The sequence below is a fragment of the Bombina bombina genome, chromosome 9 (assembly GCF_027579735.1).
Source record: "Bombina bombina isolate aBomBom1 chromosome 9, aBomBom1.pri, whole genome shotgun sequence".
NCBI classification, from domain to species: Eukaryota; Metazoa; Chordata; class Amphibia; order Anura; family Bombinatoridae; genus Bombina; species Bombina bombina.
In genome coordinates this window covers 24,455,876-24,480,941 of record NC_069507.1, presented here as the reverse complement: position 1 = coordinate 24,480,941, position 25,066 = coordinate 24,455,876, and the positions used below count along the sequence as shown (strand labels likewise).

At 39.4% G+C, this 25,066-nt stretch overlaps 1 protein-coding gene across 1 annotated transcript in view; it reads right to left on the bottom strand.

The window, feature by feature from the left end:
* The window catches only part of PSD (pleckstrin and Sec7 domain containing), a 325,502-nt gene that overhangs the window by 7,943 nt on the left and 292,493 nt on the right, over positions 1–25,066 (bottom strand). The window contains 2 exon segments of the mRNA XM_053692857.1: positions 1,428–1,568; positions 5,208–5,352. Of these exon segments, the coding sequence (XP_053548832.1) occupies positions 1,428–1,568; positions 5,208–5,352 (286 nt within the window).

Genomic DNA, 25,066 nt, shown 5'->3' with positions numbered 1-25,066 from the left:
CAGCTGTCATCAGACTGCTACTTCCAAACCTGTACATCAAATTTGAATATGTGATGGTATAAAACAAACACACAGAAGGGCACCTCCTAGTGTAATAAAGTACAGATGGTGTACAAATATGTGATAACAGATGTTCAGGTACTCACAAGTGTGGCAGCACTCACTCGTGCTTAGTAGTGCATACTGGAATCTCACAGTGTCCCAGCTCACTGATTTTAAAACCTATCACTTGACTGAGAGCCTGTCCATGTTTGTTTGCGGTTGGAGACTACAGCCTAGACTGAGACCTGTGGGAAAAGAACAGTGAGCTGGGACACTGTGAGATTCCAGTATGCACTACTAAGCACGAGTGAGTGCTGCCCTTCTGTGTGTTTGTTTTATACCATCACAGATTCCAGTTAACCTCTTCTATTTGGGAAGGAGCTGCCGTGAATTCAAGAATAAAAGACCATTGGAAGCAAGTCCAAATGGACAACACTTTTTTCAGTGATTGATTCACCTATGGACTAATAAGTTATATAATTTTGTATATTTTATCACACTATATATACACTATATTTTTGTTGTATTTTGTAATCTGTTGACATTATAGGAGTGATCTAGCACAATATATATTCCGTGTATATTAGCGCCCCCTTGAGTGGTGACAGAGTATTGTCATCAGGTTGGTTACATTGTACATCAAATTTGCCTGTGATGATTGACAGCCTCTGCTCACGCCATTGGCCTAGTGTGAGCAGGGGACACATTGCACAAGTAACCGCTTGTGCAATGTTAAATGTGGGCAGCATACTGCTGCCCACTGGCTGCCATGCTGGGCGGACAGGTTTGCACAAGCGACCTTATCTGTCCATGCATTGTTAAATGGGACCCTAATTCTGATTTGTTGTGGCAAAAATGGACAATGTAGATCTGCACCATAATGTTTATTTTGCTGAATGTACATGTGACCTTATGGATGTGAGATTTATTTGTTAGTACGAGCATCATGTAAATATTGTCACCAAGGTATAAATGTGAACTATCAATAGTTCAAAGAGTATTTTAGTCTCTTTTGCTGGAACCTGTTGATATCTCATTTGTGGTATCACAAGCAAGTTCTTTGCCTCAGGGATCAGTGCTGGGGCTTGTTTTAATAAATCTTTTTACAAGGCTACAGTGTTTTTTTTACTGTCATTTCATATCACAGTAAACTGATTTTTAGTCAGTCTATGATCATTCAAATACAGAGATATTTCCTCTTACTACCCAGTATGTGCCTTTCACAGCTGTTTTGATTCACACACCTATGGATCACGAGGTCTGTAAAAGTCACTGAATATTTATATTAATAACAGGGTGTTTTGTTTCAATCTGTGCCTGGGATTCAAATGAAAATCCATTTCTATAAGAAAAATGTCAATGACAAATGAATGCGCAATACACACCTCAAACTCTAAGTACTCTTCTTTCTGTTTGAATTCATCCACTTTTACTTTCACCTTTTTGTCCGGAGGGGATGTGCGATGTTCTATCAAACTAGACGACATGCTCTTGAACTTGGATTCATGTGTTTTTACCTGTTCCTCCTAAACACACAAGAGATCGGTTTAATTTTGACTTAAATGTTTACTTTAGCGTCACTTCAAGCCACTCTTATGTGTACAATAATACTCCCAGTCCCGCCCTTCAGATCATACCACAAGAAACATCAGCAGCCGAGAGGCCCTGAGCATGGGGGGGTTGTAAAATAGATGAAAAGACAGGGGAATGTGTGCAGCTATAACAAATAAGTACAGAGCAAGGGGTTTCAATTGGGGGAAGGGGTGAGTGATGATTTCGGTAAAGGGTTATAGAATATAATGGTAATAGCGCCTGATATTTATGTTCTCAACACCCCCAAATGATAAATTCTAGACCTGCCATTGTCATAAATGAACAGTACGGAAAAAAGGGGACACTAAAGTATCAATTTACCAATTTACTTCCATTACCAAATGGTGCAGTTTTTTTATTTGTACGCTTTCTGAAGCACCAGCTCCTACTGAGCATGTGCAAGAGGTCACAGCGTATACGTATACGAGTCTGTGATTGGCTGATGGCTGTCACATGATACATTTATTTGCACACTTTCTGAGGCACCAGCTCCTCCTGAGCATGTGCAAGAGTTCACAGCGTATACGTATATGAGTCTGTGATTGGCTGATGGCTGTCACATGATACATTTATTTGTACGCTTTATGAAGCACCAGCTCCTACTGAGCATGTGCAAGAGTTCCCAGTGTATACGCATATGAGCCTGTAAGTCGCTGGCGGCTGTCACATAATACAGGGGGTAGGAAATTGACGACAATTTTGAAATTTGTTATTTTAAATTCTGATTGTGTGTTACTGCATTGTCTTCATTATCTGATTATTTTATTATGTAAATCTACTGTATTTAATGGTCCTTAAAACGCTCATAATTCATGCAGCAATGTATAACATTGCTAGGAACATTGTTGCAATTACTGCCTTCCTAGAGTGCTAAAGGCAAGTGCACACTTAGTTCCTATGAGCCTACCTTGGTTTACCCTTCCACAAAGGTTACTAAGTGAATAAGAATAAAGAAGAAGTGTAGCGCTGGACCACAAGACTCATTGCCTCTCCTTAGTGTTACCTTCCATGTGAAACACCAAAAAGTGAGATTCAAAAGAAAAAAAGAAAAAATTATATAGGAGGGCGCTATAAGCGGAGTATATATATGTACCAATTAAAAATGAGTGAAGAGCAACTTATTAGTTAAAAGATCAGTACAATTTTTTTATAAATAGGGACACAATGATATATTTCTTATATATCAAATTAATAAAATCACTAATAGATGCAAGTTCTCTGAAAAAATAGAGGAGATATTAATAAGTATCAATGAATAATATAGCACAATATTAAATAAGCGCACTAGGAGTATTCGTAGACTGTATCACTAGGGCAGCAATTAATTTAATGGCTGCAATAATGTTACAGGACCCAGTGACTATGTTCTAAACTTTATAGTTAAATGGCAACAATGCGATACAAATAGAAAATGCAGTGATATAGATTAAATAAAAACAAATTTAAAAAACTTAAAACCTTAGCCGATCAAAAATAATGAAGCCTAATTCCAAATGAAATATAATAATTCATTAGGGACGTCTCCCAAATGATATACTCTCGTTTTGGATATAGGAGGTCCAAAAAGGATTTTTTACGATATGTGCTTTCAAACAGCAACTCCCATAAAGTCTATAATATATAGTTATAATAGTAATGGTTCTTCAGATGTAGTATGTCGTTTGATCCACAATGTCTAGGGTACTTATGTTAAAATATCAACACTACCGTTCTTAGTTAGATATTATATCTACATCTGTCCGGTTGGTTAGTGTCTCAATGTAGCGTAGAGATGGGCGGTACTCACCCTCCGGTTCTTGAAAAAACCTTTTTAACGGATTACCTGTGCTTTCTGATACAGTCAGCCTCAGCCCCTTCTAATGCAATGAGCTTCCGAATAGATTCCTACGTTCTTCTCCCAGGACGGTTTCCGACAAACTGCTTCTGGTGCGCAATCACGTGTGTGCACGTCACGTGATATTCCTGCACCTGTGTGATGTTACTTGCACTTAGTACATCTCGTACGCAGGGTTATTCGGTATGAAAAGTTCCAGGATGTTGATGCAAGTTCTTACCGGTTTGGCCAAACTTTACGAACTCAGTCAATAAAGAATAAATAGTAGCAGTACAGCTTCAGCTGGCTACAGATCAACGCGTTTCACCCACAAACTCGGGCTTTCTCAAGATAGTCACTATATTATTCATTGAGGCTTATTAATATCTCCTCTATTTTTTCGTAGAACTTGCATCTATTAGTGATATTATTAATTTGATATATAAGAAATATATCATTGTGTCCCTATTAATAAATAAATTGCACTGATCTTTTAACTAATAAGTTGCTCTTCACTCATTTTTAATTGGTACATATATATACTCAGCTTATAGCGCCCTCCTATATAATTTTTTCTTTTACTAAGTGAATAAGCCAAATTTATTAAGTAGAGAGTGTTTTAAACTTGCATGATCTATCTGATCCAAGAAGGTTTCATTCTGACGTTACTGTCCATATCTTGAATTATAATACCAATAGACTTCTCTGTATAGCATTATTCATGTAGCTATATACATTATGCCACCCATATGTCACTTATGTCATTCAGTCCTCATTATACAAATAATACTGCAGTACACAGTATGTATATTGCAAGAGAATTCTAAATAATACATCTGAATTCACTTAAAATGCTTAAAGGGACACTGAACCCAAATGTTTTATTTTGTGATTCAGATAGAGCATCAATTTTAAGCAACTTTCTAATTTACTCCTATTACCATTTTGTCTTCGTTCTTTTGCTATCTTTATTTGAAAAAGAAGGCATCTAAGCTAAGGAGCCAGACAATTTTTGGTTCAGACCCTAGACAGCACTTGTTTATTAGTGGGTAACTTTATCCACCAATCAGCAAGAACAACCCAGGTTGTTCACCAAAAATGGGCTGGCATCTAAACTTACATTCTTGCTTTTTAAATAAAGATACTAAGAGAATGAACAAAATTTGATAATAGGAGTAAATTAGAAAGTTGCTTAAAATTACTGCTCTATCTGAATCATGAAAGAAAAAATGTGGGTTCGGTGTCCATTAAAAGGAAAATAAAACAACTTGAGATTTTAACATTAAGGTCTAGATAACATGTGGAGCGCACAAATATTATCTCTATTGATGCTTCGATCAAGTGCAACCAATAGCGCTCTCATTCTTGCTCTTATATTAAAAGTCCAAAGTTATTTTTTGTCGCTCGAGCAGTAGTCTGGGATGCGCTAATGTTGTGGGGGTGCTAAATGCTTGCTTAATAGACTTCGATGGGGTCACTACATGTCGGATATTGCTCAGCACGAAGGCAATGGTGCCCAAGTACTGGAGTTTGTCATGCAGTTCTGTGTTGTCTACTGTTAATAATAATAATAATGATGGTTTACTTCAGGTCTTACTCAGTTGGGTAATCCATGTACACTAAGCTGATTAATATTTGTCCGTTAATAAAATTGTAAAAAAATAAGCAAATAAATGAACATGCCAAAAATAATCTAAGCTTATCATGAGGTCACCTACCCGCCTAAGGTATCTCCAGGTGACAACTCACATGTTATTACCTGAGAGTGCCTGGTGATGGAGCTGGGCAGAAGTGGGCGACTAAACTTCTTGTGTGAACCGATGGCAGCTGGGAATGGCGGCGCAGAAAACATGGCTGCTACAACATTAATGCGGGTGATCCAGGAATGCATCTGCTCTGCGTTCCTGAAGTAAAAAGAAAGTGTTAGTTTCATCTTAACTTTAAACACTTTTTACCTAATACTTTTCAAAATGTCCTCTTTGCCTTGGCAACCTCTGTTGAAACTCAGCACCTAAGATCATACTGAGGTAGGCTCAGGAGTGTGCACATCTCTTCTGCATCATATGTATAACATTGTTACAAACATTATTACAAGCACTGCTGCCATATAGTGATCAAGTTATGTGCACGCTCCTGATGATTTTATGGAAAGAAGTTAAGTTTCAACTAACAATAGAAACAAGGAAATTTATAAATAGAAGCCAATTAATATCTTTATAAATTTGCCTGCACTAGCTGAATCATGAAAGCTTTATTATGTCTCTCATGTCTCTTAAATAACAGAGAAACACATGAAAACTAATTCACTGAAGAGCTGAGAGTTTTGTGGGCTCTATAAAAACATAATTTATGCTTACCTGATAAATTTATTTCTCTTGTAGTGTATCCAGTCCACGGATCATCCATTACTTATGGGATATTAACTCCTCCCCAACAGGAAGTGCAAGAGGATTCACCTAGCAGAGCTGCTATATAGCTCCTCCCCTAACTGCCATTACCAGTCATTCGACCGAAAACATGCAGAGAAAGGAAAACCATAGGGTGCAGTGGTGACTGTAGTTTAATGGAAAAATTACCTGCCTTAAAGTGACAGGGCGGGCCGTGGACTGGATACACTACAAGAGAAATAAATTTATCAGGTAAGCATAAATTATGTTTTCTCTTGTTAAGTGTATCCAGTCCACGGATCATCCATTACTTATGGGATACCAATACCAAAGCTAAAGTACATGGATGACGGGAGGGACAGGCAGGCTCTTTATACGGAAGGAACCACTGCCTGAAGAACCTTTCTCCCAAAAACAGCCTCCGAAGAAGCAAAAGTGTCAAATTTGTAAAATTTGGAAAAAGTATGAAGAGAAGACCAAGTTGCAGCCTTGCAAATCTGTTCAACAGAAGCCTCATTCTTAAAGGCCCAAGTGGAAGCCACAGCTCTAGTAGAATGTGCTGTAATTCTTTCAGGAGGCTGCTGTCCAGCAGTCTCATAGGCTAACCGTATTATGCTACGAAGCCAAAAGGAGAGAGAGGTACCCGAAGCTTTTTGACCTCTCCTCTGACCAGAATAAACGGCAAACAGGGAAGACGTTTGTCGAAAATCCTTAGTTGCCTGTAGATAAAATTTCAGGGCACGGACTACATCTAGATTGTGTAGCAGACGTTCCTTTTTCGAAGAAGGATTAGGACACAAAGATGGAACCACAATCTCTTGATTGATATTCCTGTTAGTGACCACCTTAGGTAGGAACCCAGGTTTAGTACGCAGAACTACCTTGTCTGAATGAAAAATCAGATAAGGAGAATGTAAGGCAGATAACTCAGAGACTCTTCGAGCCGAGGAAATCGACATTAAAAACAGAACTTTCCAAGATAACAACTTGATATCAATGGAATGAAGGGGTTCAAACGGAACCCACTGTAAAACATTAAGAACTAAGTTCAAACTCCATGGTGGAGCAACAGTTTTAAACACAGGCTTGATCCTAGCTAAAGCCTGACAAAAAGCTTGAACGTCCGGAACTTCTGACAGACGTTTGTGTAAAAGAATGGACAGAGCTGAAATCTGTCCCTTTAAGGAACTAGCGGATAAACCCTTTTCTAAACCTTCTTGTAGAAAAGACAATATCCTCGGAATCCTAACCTTACTCCATGAGTAACTCTTGGATTCGCACCAATATAAGTATTTGCGCCATATCTTATGGTAAATCTTTCTGGTAACAGGCTTCCTAGCCTGTATTAAGGTATCAATAACTGACTCAGAAAAACCACGTTTTGATAAAATCAAGCGTTCAATTTCCAAGCAGTCAGCTTCAGAGAAATTAGATTTTGATGTTTGAAGGGACCCTGGATCAGAAGGTCCTGTTTCAGAGGTAGCGACCAAGGTGGACAGGATGACATGTCCACTAGATCTGCATACCAAGTCCTGCGTGGCCATGCAGGCGCTATTAGAATCACTGATGCTCTCTCCTGTTTGATTCTGGCAATCAATCGAGGAAGCATCGGGAAGGGTGGAAACACATAAGCCATCCCGAAGGTCCAAGGTGCTGTCAAAGCATCTATCAGAACCGCTCCCGGATCCCTGGATCTGGACCCGTAACGAGGAAGCTTGGCGTTCTGTCGAGACGCCATGAGATCTATCTCTGGTTTGCCCCAACGTCGAAGTATTTGGGCAAAGACCTCCGGATGAAGTTCCCACTCCCCCGGATGAAAAGTCTGACGACTTAAGAAATCCGCCTCCCAGTTCTCCACTCCCGGGATGTGGATTGCTGACAGGTGGCAAGAGTGAGACTCTGCCCAGCGAATTATCTTTGATACTTCCATCATTGCTAGGGAGCTTCTTGTCCCTCCCTGATGGTTGATGTAAGCAACAGTCGTGATGTTGTCCGACTGAAACCTGATGAACCCCAGAGTTGTTAACTGGGGCCAAGCCAGAAGGGCATTGAGAACTGCTCTCAATTCCAGAATGTTTATTGGTAGGAGACTCTCCTCCTGATTCCATTGTCCCTGAGCCTTCAGAGAATTCCAGACAGCGCCCCAACCTAGTAGGCTGGCGTCTGTTGTTACAATTGTCCAGTCCGGCCTGCTGAATGGCATCCCCCTGGACAGATGTGGCCGAGAAAGCCACCATAGAAGAGAATTTCTGGTCTCTTGATCCAGATTCAGAGTAGGGGACAAGTCTGAGTAATCCCCATTCCACTGACTTAGCATGCACAATTGCAGCGGTCTGAGATGTAGGCGTGCAAAGGGTACTATGTCCATTGCTGCTACCATTAAGCCGATCACCTCCATGCATTGAGCTACTGACGGGTGTTGAATGGAATGAAGGACATGGCATGCATTTTGAAGCTTTGTTAACCTGTCTTCTGTCAGGTAAATCTTCATTTCTACAGAATCTATAAGATTCCCCAAGAAGGGAACTCTTGTGAGTGGAAAGAGAGAACTCTTCTTTTCGTTCACCTTCCATCCATGCGACCTTAGAAATGCCAGTACTAACTCTGTATGAGACTTGGCAGTTTGAAAGCTTGAAGCTTGTATCAGAATGTCGTCTAGGTACGGAGCTACCGCAATTCCTCGCGGTCTTAGTACCGCCAGAAGAGCACCCAGAACCTTTGTGAAGATTCTCGGAGCCGTAGCCAATCCGAATGGAAGAGCTACAAACTGGTAATGCCTGTCTAGAAAGGCAAACCTTAGATACCGGTAATGATCTTTGTGAATCGGTATGTGAAGGTAAGCATCCTTTAAATCCACTGTGGTCATGTACTGACCCTTTTGGATCATGGGTAAAATTGTCCGAATAGTTTCCATTTTGAACGATGGAACTCTTAGGAATTTGTTTAGGATCTTTAAATCCAAGATTGGCCTGAAAGTTCCCTCTTTTTTGGGAACCACAAACAGATTTGAGTAAAACCCTTGTCCTTGTTCCGACCGGATGGATCACTCCCATTAATAAAAGATCTTGTACGCAGCGTAGAAACGCCTCTTTCTTTATTTGGTTTGTTGACAACCTTGACAGATGAAATCTCCCTCTTGGGGGAGAGAATTTGAAGTCTAGAAGGTATCCCTGAGATATGATCTCTAACGCCCAGGGATCCTGGACATCTCTTGCCCAAGCCTGGGCGAAGAGAGAAAGTCTGCCCCCCACTAGATCCGTTCCCGGATCGGGGGCCCTCGATTCATGCTGTCTTAGGGGCAGCAGCAGGTTTCCTGGCCTGCTTGCCCTTGTTCCAGGACTGGTTAGGTCTCCAGCCTTGTCTGTAGCGAGCAACAGCTCCTTCCTGTTTTGGTGCAGAGGAAGTTGATGCTGCTCCTGCTTTGAAATTACGAAAGGAACGAAAATTAGACTGTCTAGCCTTAGGTTTGGCTCTGTCTTGAGGCAGGGCATGGCCTTTACCTCCTGTAATGTCAGCGATAATTTCTTTCAACCCGGGCCCGAATAAGGTCTGCCCTTTGAAAGGTATATTAAGCAATTTAGATTTAGAAGTAACGTCAGCTGACCAGGATTTTAGCCACAGTGCTCTGCGTGCCTGAATGGCGAATCCGGAATTCTTAGCCGTAAGTTTAGTTAAATGTACTACGGCATCTGAAATAAATGAGTTAGCTAACTTAAGGGCTTTAAGCTTGTGTGTAATCTCATCTAATGGAGCTGATTCAAGTGTCTCTTCCAGAGACTCAAACCAAAATGCTGCTGCAGCCGTGACAGGCGCAATGCATGCAAGAGGTTGCAATATAAAACCTTGTTGAACAAACATTTTCTTAAGGTAACCCTCTAACTTTTTATCCATTGGATCTGAAAAGGCACAGCTATCCTCCACCGGGATAGTGGTACGCTTAGCTAAAGTAGAAACTGCTCCCTCCACCTTAGGGACCGTTTGCCATAAGTCCCGTGTGGTGGCGTCTATTGGAAACATCTTTCTAAATATCGGAGGGGGTGAGAACGGCACACCGGGTCTATCCCACTCCTTAGTAACAATTTCAGTAAGTCTCTTAGGTATAGGAAAAACGTCAGTACTCGCCGGTACCGCAAAATATTTATCCAACCTACACATTTTCTCTGGTATTGCAACTGTGTTACAATCATTCAGAGCCGCTAACACCTCCTCTAGTAATACACGGAGGTTTTCCAGCTTAAATTTAAAATTTGAAATATCTGAATCCAGTTTGTTTGGATCAGAACCGTCACCCGCAGAATGAAGCTCTCCGTCCTCATGTTCTGCAAATTGTGACGCAGTGTCTGACATGGCCCTAATATTATCAGCGCACTCTGTTCTCACCCCAGAGTGATCACGCTTACCTCTTAGTTCTGGTAATTTAGCCAAAACTTCAGTCATAACAGTAGCCATATCCTGTAATGTGATTTGTAATGGCCGCCCAGATGTACTCGGCGCTACAATATCATGCACCTCCCGAGCGGGAGATGCAGGTACTGACACGTGAGGCGAGTTAGTCGGCATAACTCTCCCCTCGTTGTTTGGTGAAATATGTTCAATTTGTACAGATTGACTTTTATTTAAAGTAGCATCAATACAGTTAGTACATAAATTTCTATTGGGCTCCACTTTGGCTTTAGCACATATAGCACAGATATCTTCCTCTGAATCAGACATGTTTAACACACTAGCAAATAAACTAGCAACTTGGAAATACTTTTCAAGTAATTTACTATAATATGAAAATGTACTGTGCCTATAAGAAGCACAGAAAAAGTTATGACAGTTGAAAATTAATAAACTGAAAAGTTATAGCATCAAATCTTTGTAAAAAACACAATTTTAGCAAAGGATTGCTCCCATTAGCAAAGGATAACTAACCCTGATAGCAGAAAAAAAAATAAAAAAAAAAATACAGAAATAAAAGTTTTTTTTTTTTTATCACAGTCAACTACAATCTCACAGCTCTGCTGTGAGTGATTACCTCCCTCAAAACAAGTTTTGAAGACCCCTGAGTTCTGTAGAGATGAACCGGATCATGCAGGGAAGACAATAAACTTCTGTCCTCCCCCTCACACATAACAGTGAGAGAGATCAGTAAACTGTCATAAATTAAATAAAACGACTGCCAAGTGGAAAAAAATAGTGCCCAAAACATTTTTTCACCCAGTACCTCAGAAAATTAAACGATTTTACATGCCAGCAAAAAACGTTTAACATTAATAAATTGAGTGTTATTAAAAAGCCTGTTGCTAGTCCCTGCAAATTAGGCTAAAGTTTTATGCATACAGTATAATTCCAGTGAAGTGCCATTCCCCAGAATACTGAAGTGTAAAATATACATACATGACAGCCTGATACCAGTTGCTGCTACTGCATTTAAGGCTGAGTTTACATTATATCGGTATGGCAGAATTTTCTCATCAATTCCATTGTCAGAAAATAATAAGCTGCTACATACCTCTTTGCAGATTAATCTGCCCGCTGTCCCCTGATCTGAAGTTTACCTCTCCTCAGATGGCCGAGAAACAGCAATATGATCTTAACTACTCCGGCTAAAATCATAGAAAAACTCAGGTAGATTCTTCTTCAAATTCTACCAGAGAAGGAATAACACACTCCGGTGCTATTATAAAATAACAAACTTTTGATTGAAGGTATGAAACTAAGTATAATCACCACAGTCCTCTCACACATCCTATCTATTCGTTGGGTGTAACAGAATGACTGGTAATGGCAGTTAGGGGAGGAGCTATATAGCAGCTCTGCTGGGTGAATCCTCTTGCACTTCCTGTTGGGGAGGAGTTAATATCCCATAAGTAATGGATGATCCGTGGACTGGATACACTTAACAAGAGAAATAACATTTGGGAAGACCACACAAGCTGTTAGTGAATGTATGTCAGTGTCCCCTTTAAGAGTTTAAACCCAAATGTTAAGGTACAACAGAACAGAGTGTGTGACAATGTGATAACTTACTGAGCATGTAACAGAGTGTGTGACAATGTGATAACTTACTGAGCATGTAACAGACTGTGTGACAATGTGATAACTTACTGAGCATGTAATAGAGTGTGTGACAATGTGATAACTTACTGAGCATGTAATAGAGTGTGTGACAATGTGATAACTTACTGAGCATGTAATAGAGTGTGTGACAATGTGATAACTTACTGAGCATGTAACAGAGTGTGTGACAATGTGATAACTTACTGAGCTTGTAACAGAGTGTGTGACAATGTGATAACTTACTGAGCATGTAACAGAGTGTGTGACAATGTGATAACTTACTGAGCATGTAACAGAGTGTGTGACAATGTGATAACTTACTGAGCATGTAACAGAGTGTGTGACAATGTGATAACTTACTGAGCATGTAACAGTGTGTGACAATGTGATAACTTACTGAGCATGTAACAGAGTGTGTGACAATGTGATAACTTACTGAGCATGTAACAGACTGTGTGACAATGTGATAACTTACTGAGCATGTAACAGCGTGTGACAATGTGATAACTTACTGAGCATGTAATAGAGTGTGTGACAATGTGATAACTTACTGAGCATGTAACAGAGTGTGTGACAATGTGATAACTTACTGAGCTTGTAACAGAGTGTGTGACAATGTGATAACTTACTGAGCATGTAACAGAGTGTGTGACAATGTGATAACTTACTGAGCCTGTAACAGAGTGTGTGACAATGTGATAACTTACTGAGCATGTAACAGAGTGTGTGACAATGTGATAACTTACTGAGCTTGTAACAGAGTGTGTGACAATGTGATAACTTACTGAGCCTGTAACAGAGTGTGTGACAATGTGATAACTTACTGAGCCTGTAACAGAGTGTGTGACAATGTGATAACTTACTGAGCATGTAACAGAGTGTGTGACAATGTGATAACTTACTGAGCATGTAACAGAGTGTGTGACAATGTGATAACTTACTGAGCTTGTAACAGAGTGTGTGACAATGTGATAACTTACTGAGCATGTAACAGAGTGTGTGACAATGTGATAACTTACTGAGCATGTAACAGAGTGTGTGACAATGTGATAACTTACTGAGCCTGTAACAAAGTGTGTGACAATGTGATAACTTACTGAGCCTGTAACAGAGTGTGTGACAATGTGATAACTTACTGAGCATGTAACAGAGTGTGTGACAATGTGATAACTTACTGAGCTTGTAACAGAGTGTGTGACAATGTGATAACTTACTGAGCTTGTAACAGAGTGTGTGACAATGTGATAACTTACTGAGCTTGTAACAGAGTGTGTGACAATGTGATAACTTACTGAGCATGTAACAGAGTGTGTGACAATGTGATAACTTACTGAGCATGTAACAGAGTGTGTGACAATGTGATAACTTACTGAGCCTGTAACAGTGTGTGACAATGTGATAACTTACTGAGCATGTAACAGAGTGTGACAATGTGATAACTTACTGAGCATGTAACAGAGTGTGTGACAATGTGATAACTTACTGAGCATGTAACAGACTGTGTGACAATGTGATAACTTACTGAGCATGTAACAGAGTGTGTGACAATGTGATAACTTACTGAGCATGTAACAGAGTGTGTGACAATGTGATAACTTACTGAGCATGTAACAGAGTGTGTGACAATGTGATAACTTACTGAGCTTGTAACAGAGTGTGTGACAATGTGATAACTTACTGAGCATGTAACAGAGTGTGTGACAATGTGATAACTTACTGAGCTTGTAACAGAGTGTGTGACAATGTGATAACTTACTGAGCATGTAACAGAGTGTGTGACAATGTGATAACTTACTGAGCATGTAACAGAGTGTGTGACAATGTGATAACTTACTGAGCTTGTAACAGAGTGTGACAATGTGATAACTTACTGAGCTTGTAACAGAGTGTGTGACAATGTGATAACTTACTGAGCATGTAACAGAGTGTGTGACAATGTGATAACTTACTGAGCATGTAACAGAGTGTGTGACAATGTGATAACTTACTGAGCCTGTAACAGAGTGTGTGACAATGTGATAACTTACTGAGCATGTAACAGAGTGTGTGACAATGTGATAACTTACTGAGCACTGTAACAGAGTGTGTGACAATGTGATAACTTACTGAGCATTGTAACAGAGTGTGTGACAATGTGATAACTTACTGAGCATGTAACAGAGTGTGTGACAATGTGATAACTTACTGAGCTTGTAACAGAGTGTGTGACAATGTGATAACTTACTGAGCATGTAACAGAGTGTGTGACAATGTGATAACTTACTGAGCATGTAACAGAGTGTGTGACAATGTGATAACTTACTGAGCATGTAACAGAGTGTGTGACAATGTGATAACTTACTGAGCATGTAACAGAGTGTGTGACAATGTGATAACTTACTGAGCCTGTAACAGAGTGTGTGACAATGTGATAACTTACTGAGCATGTAACAGAGTGTGTGACAATGGGATAACTTACTGAGCCTGTAACAGAGTGTGTGACAATGTGATAACTTACTGAGCATGTAACAGAGTGTGTGACAATGTGATAACTTACTGAGCATGTAACAGACTGTGTGACAATGTGATAACTTACTGAGCATGTAACAGAGTGTGTGACAATGTGATAACTTACTGAGCATGTAACAGGGTGTGTGACAATGTGATAACTTACTGAGCATGTAACAGAGTGTGTGACAATGTGATAACTTACTGAGCCTATAACAGAGTGTGTGACAATGTGATAACTTACTGAGCCTATAACAGAGTGTGTGACAATGTGATAACTTACTGAGCATGTAACAGAGTGTGTGACAATGTGATAACTTACTGAGCATGTAACAGAGTGTGTGACAATGTGATAACTTACTGAGCCTGTAACAGAGTGTGTGACAATGTGATAACTTACTGAGCCTGTAACAGAGTGTGTGACAATGTGATAACTTACTGAGCTTGTAACAGAGTGTGTGACAATGTGATAACTTACTGAGCCTGTAACAGAGTGTGTGACAATGTGATAACTTACTGAGCATGTAACAGAGGTGTGTCGACAATAGTGATAACTTACTGAGCATGAACAGAGTGTGTGACAATGTGATAACTTACTGAGCATGTAACAGAGTGTGTGACAATGTGATAACTTACTGAGCATGTAACAGGGTGTGTGACAATGTGATAACTTACTGAGCATGTAACAGAGTGTGTGACAATGTGATAACTTACTGAGCCTATAACAGAGTGTGTGACAATGTGATAACTTACTGAGCCTGTAACAGAGTGTGTGACAATGTGATAACTTACTGAGCATGTAACAGAGTGTGTGACAATGTGATAACTTACTGAGCATGTAACAGAGTGTGTGACAATGTGATAACTTACTGAGCTGTAACAGAGTGTGTGACAATGTGATAACTTACTGAGCATGTAACAGAGTGTGTGACAATGTGATAACTTACTGAGCATGTAACAGAGTGTGTGACAATGTGATAACTTACTGAGCATGTAACAGAGTGTGTGACAATGTGATAACTTACTGAGCATGTAACAGAGTGTGTGACAATGTGATAACTTACTGAGCATGTAACAGAGTGTGTGACAATGTGATAACTTACTGAGCATGTAACAGAGGTGTGTGACAATGTGATAACTTACTGAGCATGTAACAGAGTGTGTGACAATGTGATAACTTACTGAGCATGTAACAGAGTGTGTGACAATGTGATAACTTACTGAGCATGTAACAGAGTGTGTGACAATGTGATAACTTACTGAGCATGTAACAGAGTGTGTGACAATGTGATAACTTACTGAGCATGTAACAGAGTGTGTGACAATGTGATAACTTACTGAGCATGTAACAGAGTGTGACAATGTGATAACTTACTGAGCATGTAACAGAGTGTGTGACAATGTGATAACTTACTGAGCATGTAACAGAGTGTGTGACAATGTGATAACTTACTGAGCATGTAACAGAGTGTGTGACAATGTGATAACTTACTGAGCCTGTAACAGAGTGTGTGACAATGTGATAACTTACTGAGCTTGTAACAGAGTGTGTGACAATGTGATAACTTACTGAGCATGTAACAGAGTGTGTGACAATGTGATAACTTACTGAGCATGTAACAGAGTGTGTGACAATGTGATAACTTACTGAGCATGTAACAGAGTGTGTGACAATGTGATAACTTACTGAGCATGTAACAGACTGTGTGACAATGTGATAACTTACTGAGCATGTAACAGAGTGTGTGACAATGTGATAACTTACTGAGCATGTAACAGAGTGTGTGACAATGTGATAACTTACTGAGCATGTAACAGACTGTGTGACAATGTGATAACTTACTGAGCATGTAACAGAGTGTGTGACAATGTGATAACTTACTGAGCATGTAACAGAGTGTGTGACAATGTGATAACTTACTGAGCATGTAACAGAGTGTGTGACAATGTGATAACTTACTGAGCATGTAACAGAGTGTGTGACAATGTGATAACTTACTGAGCTTGTAACAGAGTGTGTGACAATGTGATAACTTACTGAGCATGTAACAGAGTGTGTGACAATGTGATAACTTACTGAGCATGTAACAGAGTGTGTGACAATGTGATAACTTACTGAGCATGTAACAGAGTGTGTGACAATGTGATAACTTACTGAGCATGTAACAGAGTGTGTGACAATGTGATAACTTACTGAGCATGTAACAGAGTGTGTGACAATGTGATAACTTACTGAGCATGTAACAGAGTGTGTGACAATGTGATAACTTACTGAGCATGTAACAGAGTGTGTGACAATGTGATAACTTACTGAGCATGTAACAGAGTGTGTGACAATGTGATAACTTACTGAGCATGTAACAGAGTGTGTGACAATGTGATAACTTACTGAGCATGTAACAGAGTGTGTGACAATGTGATAACTTACTGAGCATGTAACAGAGTGTGTGACAATGTGATAACTTACTGAGCATGTAACAGAGTGTGTGACAATGTGATAACTTACTGAGCATGTAACAGAGTGTGTGACAATGTGATAACTTACTGAGCATGTAACAGTGTGTGTGACAATGTGATAACTTACTGAGCATGTAACAGAGTGTGTGACAATGTGATAACTTACTGAGCATGTAACAGAGTGTGTGACAATGTGATAACTTACTGAGCATGTAACAGAGTGTGTGACAATGTGATAACTTACTGAGCATGTAACAGAGTGTGTGACAATGTGATAACTTACTGAGCATGTAACAGAGTGTGTGACAATGTGATAACTTACTGAGCATGTAACAGAGTGTGTGACAATGTGATAACTTACTGAGCATGTAACAGAGTGTGTGACAATGTGATAACTTACTGAGCATGTAACAGAGTGTGTGACAATGTGATAACTTACTGAGCATGTAACAGAGTGTGTGACAATGTGATAACTTACTGAGCATGTAACAGAGTGTGTGACAATGTGATAACTTACTGAGCATGTAACAGAGTGTGTGACAATGTGATAACTTACTGAGCATGTAACAGAGTGTGTGACAATGTGATAACTTACTGAGCCTGTAACAGAGTGTGTGACAATGTGATAACTTACTGAGCATGTAACAGAGTGTGTGACAATGTGATAACTTACTGAGCATGTAACAGAGTGTGTGACAATGTGATAACTTACTGAGCATGTAACAGAGTGTGACAATGTGATAACTTACTGAGCATGTAACAGAGTGTGTGACAATGTGATAACTTACTGAGCATGTAACAGAGTGTGTGACAATGTGATAACTTACTGAGCATGTAACAGAGTGTGTGACAATGTGATAACTTACTGAGCATGTAACAGAGTGTGTGACAATGTGATAACTTACTGAGCATGTAACAGAGTGTGTGACAATGTGATAACTTACTGAGCATGTAACAGAGTGTGTGACAATGTGATAACTTACTGAGCATGTAACAGAGTGTGTGACAATGTGATAACTTACTGAGCATGTAACAGAGTGTGTGACAATGTGATAACTTACTGAGCATGTAACAGACTGTGTGACAATGTGATAACTTACTGAGCATGTAACAGAGTGTGTGACAATGTGATAACTTACTGAGCATGTAACAGAGTGTGTGACAATGTGATAACTTACTGAGCATGTAACAGAGTGTGTGACAATGTGATAACTTACTGAGCATGTAACAGAGTGTGTGACAATGTGATAACTTACTGAGCTTGTAACAGAGTGTGTGACAATGTGATAACTTACTGAGCATGTAACAGAGTGTGTGACAATGTGATAACTTACTGAGCATGTAACAGAGTGTGTGACAATGTGATAACTTACTGAGCATGTAACAGAGTGTGTGACAATGTGATAACTTACTGAGCATGTAACAGAGTGTGTGACAATGTGATAACTTACTGAGCATGTAACAGAGTGTGTGACAATGTGATAACTTACTGAGCATGTAACAGAGTGTGTGACAATGTGATAACTTACTGAGCATGTAACAGAGTGTGTGACAATGTGATAACTTACTGAGCATGTAACAGAGTGTGTGACAATGTGATAACTTACTGAGCATGTAACAGAGTGTGTGACAATGTGATAACTTACTGAGCATGTAACAGAGTGTGTGACAATGTGATAACTTACTGAGCCTGTAACAGAGTGTGTGACAATGTGATAACTTACTGAGCATGTAACAGAGTGTGTGACAATGTGATAACTTACTGAGCTTGTAACAGAGTGTGTGACAATGTGATAACTTACTGAGCATGTAACAGAGTGTGACAATGTGATAACTTACTGAGCATGTAACAGAGTGTGTGACAATGTGATAACTTACTGAGCATGTAACAGAGTGTGTGACAATGTGATAACTTACTGAGCATGTAACAGAGTGTGTGACAATGTGATAACTTACTGAGCATGTAACAGAGTGTGTGACAATGTGATAACTTACTGAGCATGTAACAGAGTGTGTGACAATGTGATAACTTACTGAGCATGTAACAGAGTGTGTGACAATGTGATAACTTACTGAGCATGTAACAGAGTGTGTGACAATGTGATAACTTACTGAGCATGTAACAGAGTGTGTGACAATGTGATAACTTACTGAGCATGTAACAGAGTGTGTGACAATGTGATAACTTACTGAGCATGTAACAGAGTGTGTGACAATGTGATAACTTACTGAGCATGTAACAGAGTGTGTGACAATGTGATAACTTACTGAGCATGTAACAGAGTGTGTGACAATGTGATAACTTACTGAGCATGTAACAGAGTGTGTGACAATGTGATAACTTACTGAGCCTGTAACAGAGTGTGTGACAATGTGATAACTTACTGAGCTTGTAACAGAGTGTGTGACAATGTGATAACTTACTGAGCTTGTAACAGAGTGTGTGACAATGTGATAACTTACTGAGCATGTAACAGAGTGTGTGACAATGTGATAACTTACTGAGCATGTAACAGAGTGTGTGACAATGTGATAACTTACTGAGCATGTAACAGAGTGTGTGACAATGTGATAACTTACTGAGCATGTAACAGAGTGTGTGACAATGTGATAACTTACTGAGCATGTAACGAGTGTGTGACAATGTGATAACTTACTGAGCATGTAACAGAGTGTGTGACAATGTGATAACTTACTGAGCATGTAACAGAGTGTGTGACAATGTGATAACTTACTGAGCATGTAACAGAGTGTGTGACAATGTGATAACTTACTGAGCATGTAACAGAGTGTGTGACAATGTGATAACTTACTGAGCATGTAACAGAGTGTGTGACAATGTGATAACTTACTGAGCATGTAACAGAGTGTGTGACAATGTGATAACTTACTGAGCATGTAACAGAGTGTGTGACAATGTGATAACTTACTGAGCATGTAACAGAGTGTGTGACAATGTGATAACTTACTGAGCATGTAACAGAGTGTGTGACAATGTGATAACTTACTGAGCATGTAACAGAGTGTGTGACAATGTGATAACTTACTGAGCATGTAACAGAGTGTGTGACAATGTGATAACTTACTGAGCTTGTAACAGAGTGTGACAATGTGATAACTTACTGAGCATGTAACAGAGTGTGTGACAATGTGATAACTTACTGAGCATGTAACAGAGTGTGTGACAATGTGATAACTTACTGAGCATGTAACAGAGTGTGTGACAATGTGATAACTTACTGAGCATGTAACAGAGTGTGTGACAATGTGATAACTTACTGAGCATGTAACAGAGTGTGTGACAATGTGATAACTTACTGAGCATGTAACAGAGTGTGTGACAATGTGATAACTTACTGAGCATGTAACAGCGTGTGTGACAATGTGATAACTTACTGAGCATGTAACAGCGTGTGTGACAATGTGATAACTTACTGAGCCTGTGACAGAGTGTGTGACAATGTGATAACTTACTGAGCATGTAACAGAGTGTGTGACAATGTGATAACATACTGAGCTTGTAACAGAGTGTGTGACAATGTGATAACTTACTGAGCCTGTAACAGAGTGTGTGACAATGTGATAACTTACTGAGCATGTAACAGAGTGTGTGACAATGTGATAACTTACTGAGCATGTAACAGAGTGTGTGACAATGTGATAACTTACTGAGCATGTAACAGAGTGTGTGACAATGTGATAACTTACTGAGCTTGTAACAGAGTGTGTGACAATGTGATAACTTACTGAGCATGTAACAGAGTGTGTGACAATGTGATAACTTACTGAGCATGTAACAGAGTGTGTGACAATGTGATAACTTACTGAGCTTGTAACAGAGTGTGTGACAATGTGATAACTTACTGAGCATGTAACAGAGTGTGTGACAATGTGATAACTTACTGAGCATGTAACAGAGTGTGTGACAATGTGATAACTTACTGAGCATGTAACAGAGTGTGTGACAATGTGATAACTTACTGAGCTTGTAACAGAGTGTGTGACAATGTGATAACTTACTGAGCATGTAACAGAGTGTGTGTGACAATGTGATAACTTACTGAGCATGTAACAGAGTGTGTGACAATGTGATAACTTACTGAGCATGTAACAGAGTGTGTGACAATGTGATAACTTACTGAGCATGTAACAGAGTGTGTGACAATGTGATAACTTACTGAGCCTGTAACAGAGTGTGTGACAATGTGATAACTTACTGAGCATGTAACAGAGTGTGTGACAATGTGATAACTTACTGAGCATGTAACAGAGTGTGTGACAATGTGATAACTTACTGAGCATGTAACAGAGTGTGTGACAATGTGATAACTTACTGAGCCTGTAACAAACTGTGTGACAATGTGATAACTTACTGAGCATGTAACAGTGTGTGACAATGTGATAACTTACTGAGCTAGGTACAGAGTGTGTGACAATGTGATAACTTACTGAGCATGTAACAGAGTGTGTGACAATGTGATAACTTACTGAGCATGTAACAGAGTGTGTGACAATGTGATAACTTACTGAGCCTGTAACAGAGTGTGTGACAATGTGATAACTTACTGAGCATGTAACAGAGTGTGTGACAATGTGATAACTTACTGAGCATGTAACAGAGTGTGTGACAATGTGATAACTTACTGAGCATGTAACAAGTGTGTGACAATGTGATAACTTACTGAGCATGTAACAGAGTGTGTGACAATGTGATAACTTACTGAGCATGTAACAGAGTGTGTGACAATGTGATAACTTACTGAGCATGTAACAGAGTGTGTGACAATGTGATAACTTACTGAGCATGTAACAGAGTGTGTGACAATGTGATAACTTACTGAGCATGTAACAGAGTGTGTGACAATGTGATAACTTACTGAGCTTGTAACAGAGTGTGTGACAATGTGATAACTTACTGAGCATGTAACAGAGTGTGTGACAATGTGATAACTTACTGAGCATGTAACAGAGTGTGTGACAATGTGATAACTTACTGAGCCATGTAACAGAGTGTTGTGACAATGTGATAACTTACTGAGCATGTAACAGAGTGTGTGACAATGTGATAACTTACTGAGCATGTAACAGAGTGTGTTACAAGATAACTATGACCTGTACAGAGTGTGTGACAATGTGATAACTTACTGAGCCTGTAACAGAGTGTGTGACAATGTGATAACTTACTTGAGCTTGTAACAGAGTGTGTGACAATGTGATAACTTACTGAGCATGTAACAGAGTGTTGTGACAATGTGATAACTTACTGAGCATGTAACAGAGTGTGTGACAATGTGATAACTTACTGAGCATGTAACAGAGTGTGTGACAATGTGATAACTTACTGAGCATGTAACAGAGTGTGTGACAATGTGATAACTTACTGAGCATGTAACAGAGTGTGTGACAATGTGATAAATTACTGAGCATGTAACAGAGTGTGTGACAATGTGATAACTTACTGAGCATGTAACAGAGTGTGTGACAATGTGATAACTTACTGAGCATGTAACAGAGTGTGTGACAATGTGATAACTTACTGAGCATGTAACAGAGTGTGTGACAATGTGATAATTTACTGAGCTTGTAACAGTGTGTGACAATGTGATAACTTACTGAGCATGTAACAGAGTGTGTGACAATGTGATAACTTACTGAGCTTGTAACAGAGTGTGTGACAATGTGATAACTTACTGAGCATGTAACAGAGTGTGTGACAATGTGATAACTTACTGAGCATGTAACAGAGTGTGACAATGTGATAACTTACTGAGCATGTAACAGAGTGTGTGACAATGTGATAACTTACTGAGCTTAATGTGATAACTTACTGAGCTTGTAACAGAGTGTGTGACAATGTGATAACTTACTGAGCATGTAACAGAGTGTGTGACAATGTGATAACTTACTGAGCTTAATGTGATAACTTACTGAGCTTGTAACAGAGTGTGTGACAATGTGATAACTTACTGAGCATGTAACAGAGTGTGACAATGTGATAACTTACTGAGCATGTAACAGAGTGTGTGACAATGTGATAACTTACTGAGCATGTAACAGAGTGTGTGACAATGTGATAACTTACTGAGCATGTAACAGAGTGTGTGACAATGTGATAACTTACTGAGCATGTAACAGAGTGTGTGACAATGTGATAACTTACTGAGCATGTAACAGAGTGTGTGACAATGTGATAACTTACTGAGCTTGTAACAGAGTGTGTGACAATGTGATAACTTACTGAGCATGTAACAGAGTGTGTGACAATGTGATAACTTACTGAGCATGTAACAGAGTGTGTGACAATGTGATAACTTACTGAGCATGTAACAGAGTGTGTGACAATGTGATAACTTACTGAGCATGTAACAGAGTGTGTGACAATGTGATAACTTACTGAGCATGTAACAGAGTGTGTGACAATGTGATAACTTACTGAGCATGTAACAGAGTGTGTGACAATGTGATAACTTACTGAGCATGTAACAGAGTGTGTGACAATGTGATAACTTACTGAGCATGTAACAGAGTGTGTGACAATGTGATAACTTACTGAGCATGTAACAGAGTGTGTGACAATGTGATAACTTACTGAGCATGTAACAGAGTGTGTGACAATGTGATAACTTACTGAGCATGTAAACAGAGTGTGTGACAATGTGATAACTTACTGAGCATGTAACAGAGTGTGTGACAATGTGATAACTTACTGAGCATGTAACAGAGTGTGTGACAATGTGATAACTTACTGAGCATGTAACAGAGTGTGTGACAATGTGATAACTTACTGAGCATGTAACAGAGTGTGTGACAATGTGATAACTTACTGAGCATGTAACAGAGTGTGTGACAATGTGATAACTTACTGAGCATGTAACAGAGTGTGTGACAATGTGATAACTTACTGAGCATGTAACAGAGTGTGTGACAATGTGATAACTTACTGAGCATGTAACAGAGTGTGTGACAATGTGATAACTTACTGAGCATGTAACAGAGTGTGTGACAATGTGATAACTTACTGAGAATGTAACAGAGTGTGTGACAATGTGATAACTTACTGAGCATGTAAACAGAGTGTGTGACAATGTGATAACTTACTGAGCATGTAACAGAGTGTGTGACAATGTGATAACTTACTGAGCATGTAACAGAGCTGTGGACAATGTGATAACTTACTGAGCATGTAACAGAGTGTGTGACAATGTGATAACTTACTGAGCATGTAACAGAGTGTGTGACAATGTGATAACTTACTGAGCAATGTAACAGAGTGTGTGACAATGTGATAACTTACTGAGCATGTAACAGACTGTGTGACAATGTGATAACTTACTGAGCATGTAACAGAGTGTGTGACAATGTGATAACTTACTGAGCGTAACAGAGTGTGTCACAATGTGATAACATACTGAGCATGTAACAGAGTGTGTGACAATGTGATAACTTACTGAGCATGTAACAGAGTGTGTGACAATGTGATAACTTACTGAGCATGTAACAGAGTGTGTGACAATGTGATAACTTACTGAGAAATGTAACAGAGTGTGTGACAATGTGATAACTTACTGAGCATGTAACAGAGTGTGTGACAATGTGATAACTTACTGAGCATGTAACAGAGTGTGTGACAATGTGATAACTTACTGAGCATGTAACAGAGTGTGTGACAATGTGATAACTTACTGAGCATTGTAACAGAGTGTGTGACAATGTGATAACTTACTGAGCCTGTAACAGAGTGTGTGACAATGTGATAACTTACTGAGCATGTAACAGAGTGTGTGACAATGTGATAACTTACTGAGCATGTAACAGAGTGTGTGACAATGTGATAACTTACTGAGCATGTAACAGAGTGTGTGACAATGTGATAACTTACTGAGCATGTAACAGAGTGTGTGACAATGTGATAACTTACTGAGCATGTAACAGAGTGTGTGACAATGTGATAACTTACTGAGCATGTAACAGAGTGTGTGACAATGTGATAACTTACTGAGCATGTAACAGAGTGTGTGACAATGTGATAACTTACTGAGCATGTAACAGAGTGTGTGACAATGTGATAACTTACTGAGCATGTAACAGAGTGTGTGACAATGTGATAACTTACTGAGCCTGTAACAGAGTGTGTGACAATGTGATAACTTACTGAGCCTGTAACAGAGTGTGTGACAATGTGATAACTCACTGAGCATGTAACAGAGTGTGTGACAATGTGATAACTTACTGAGCTTGTAAC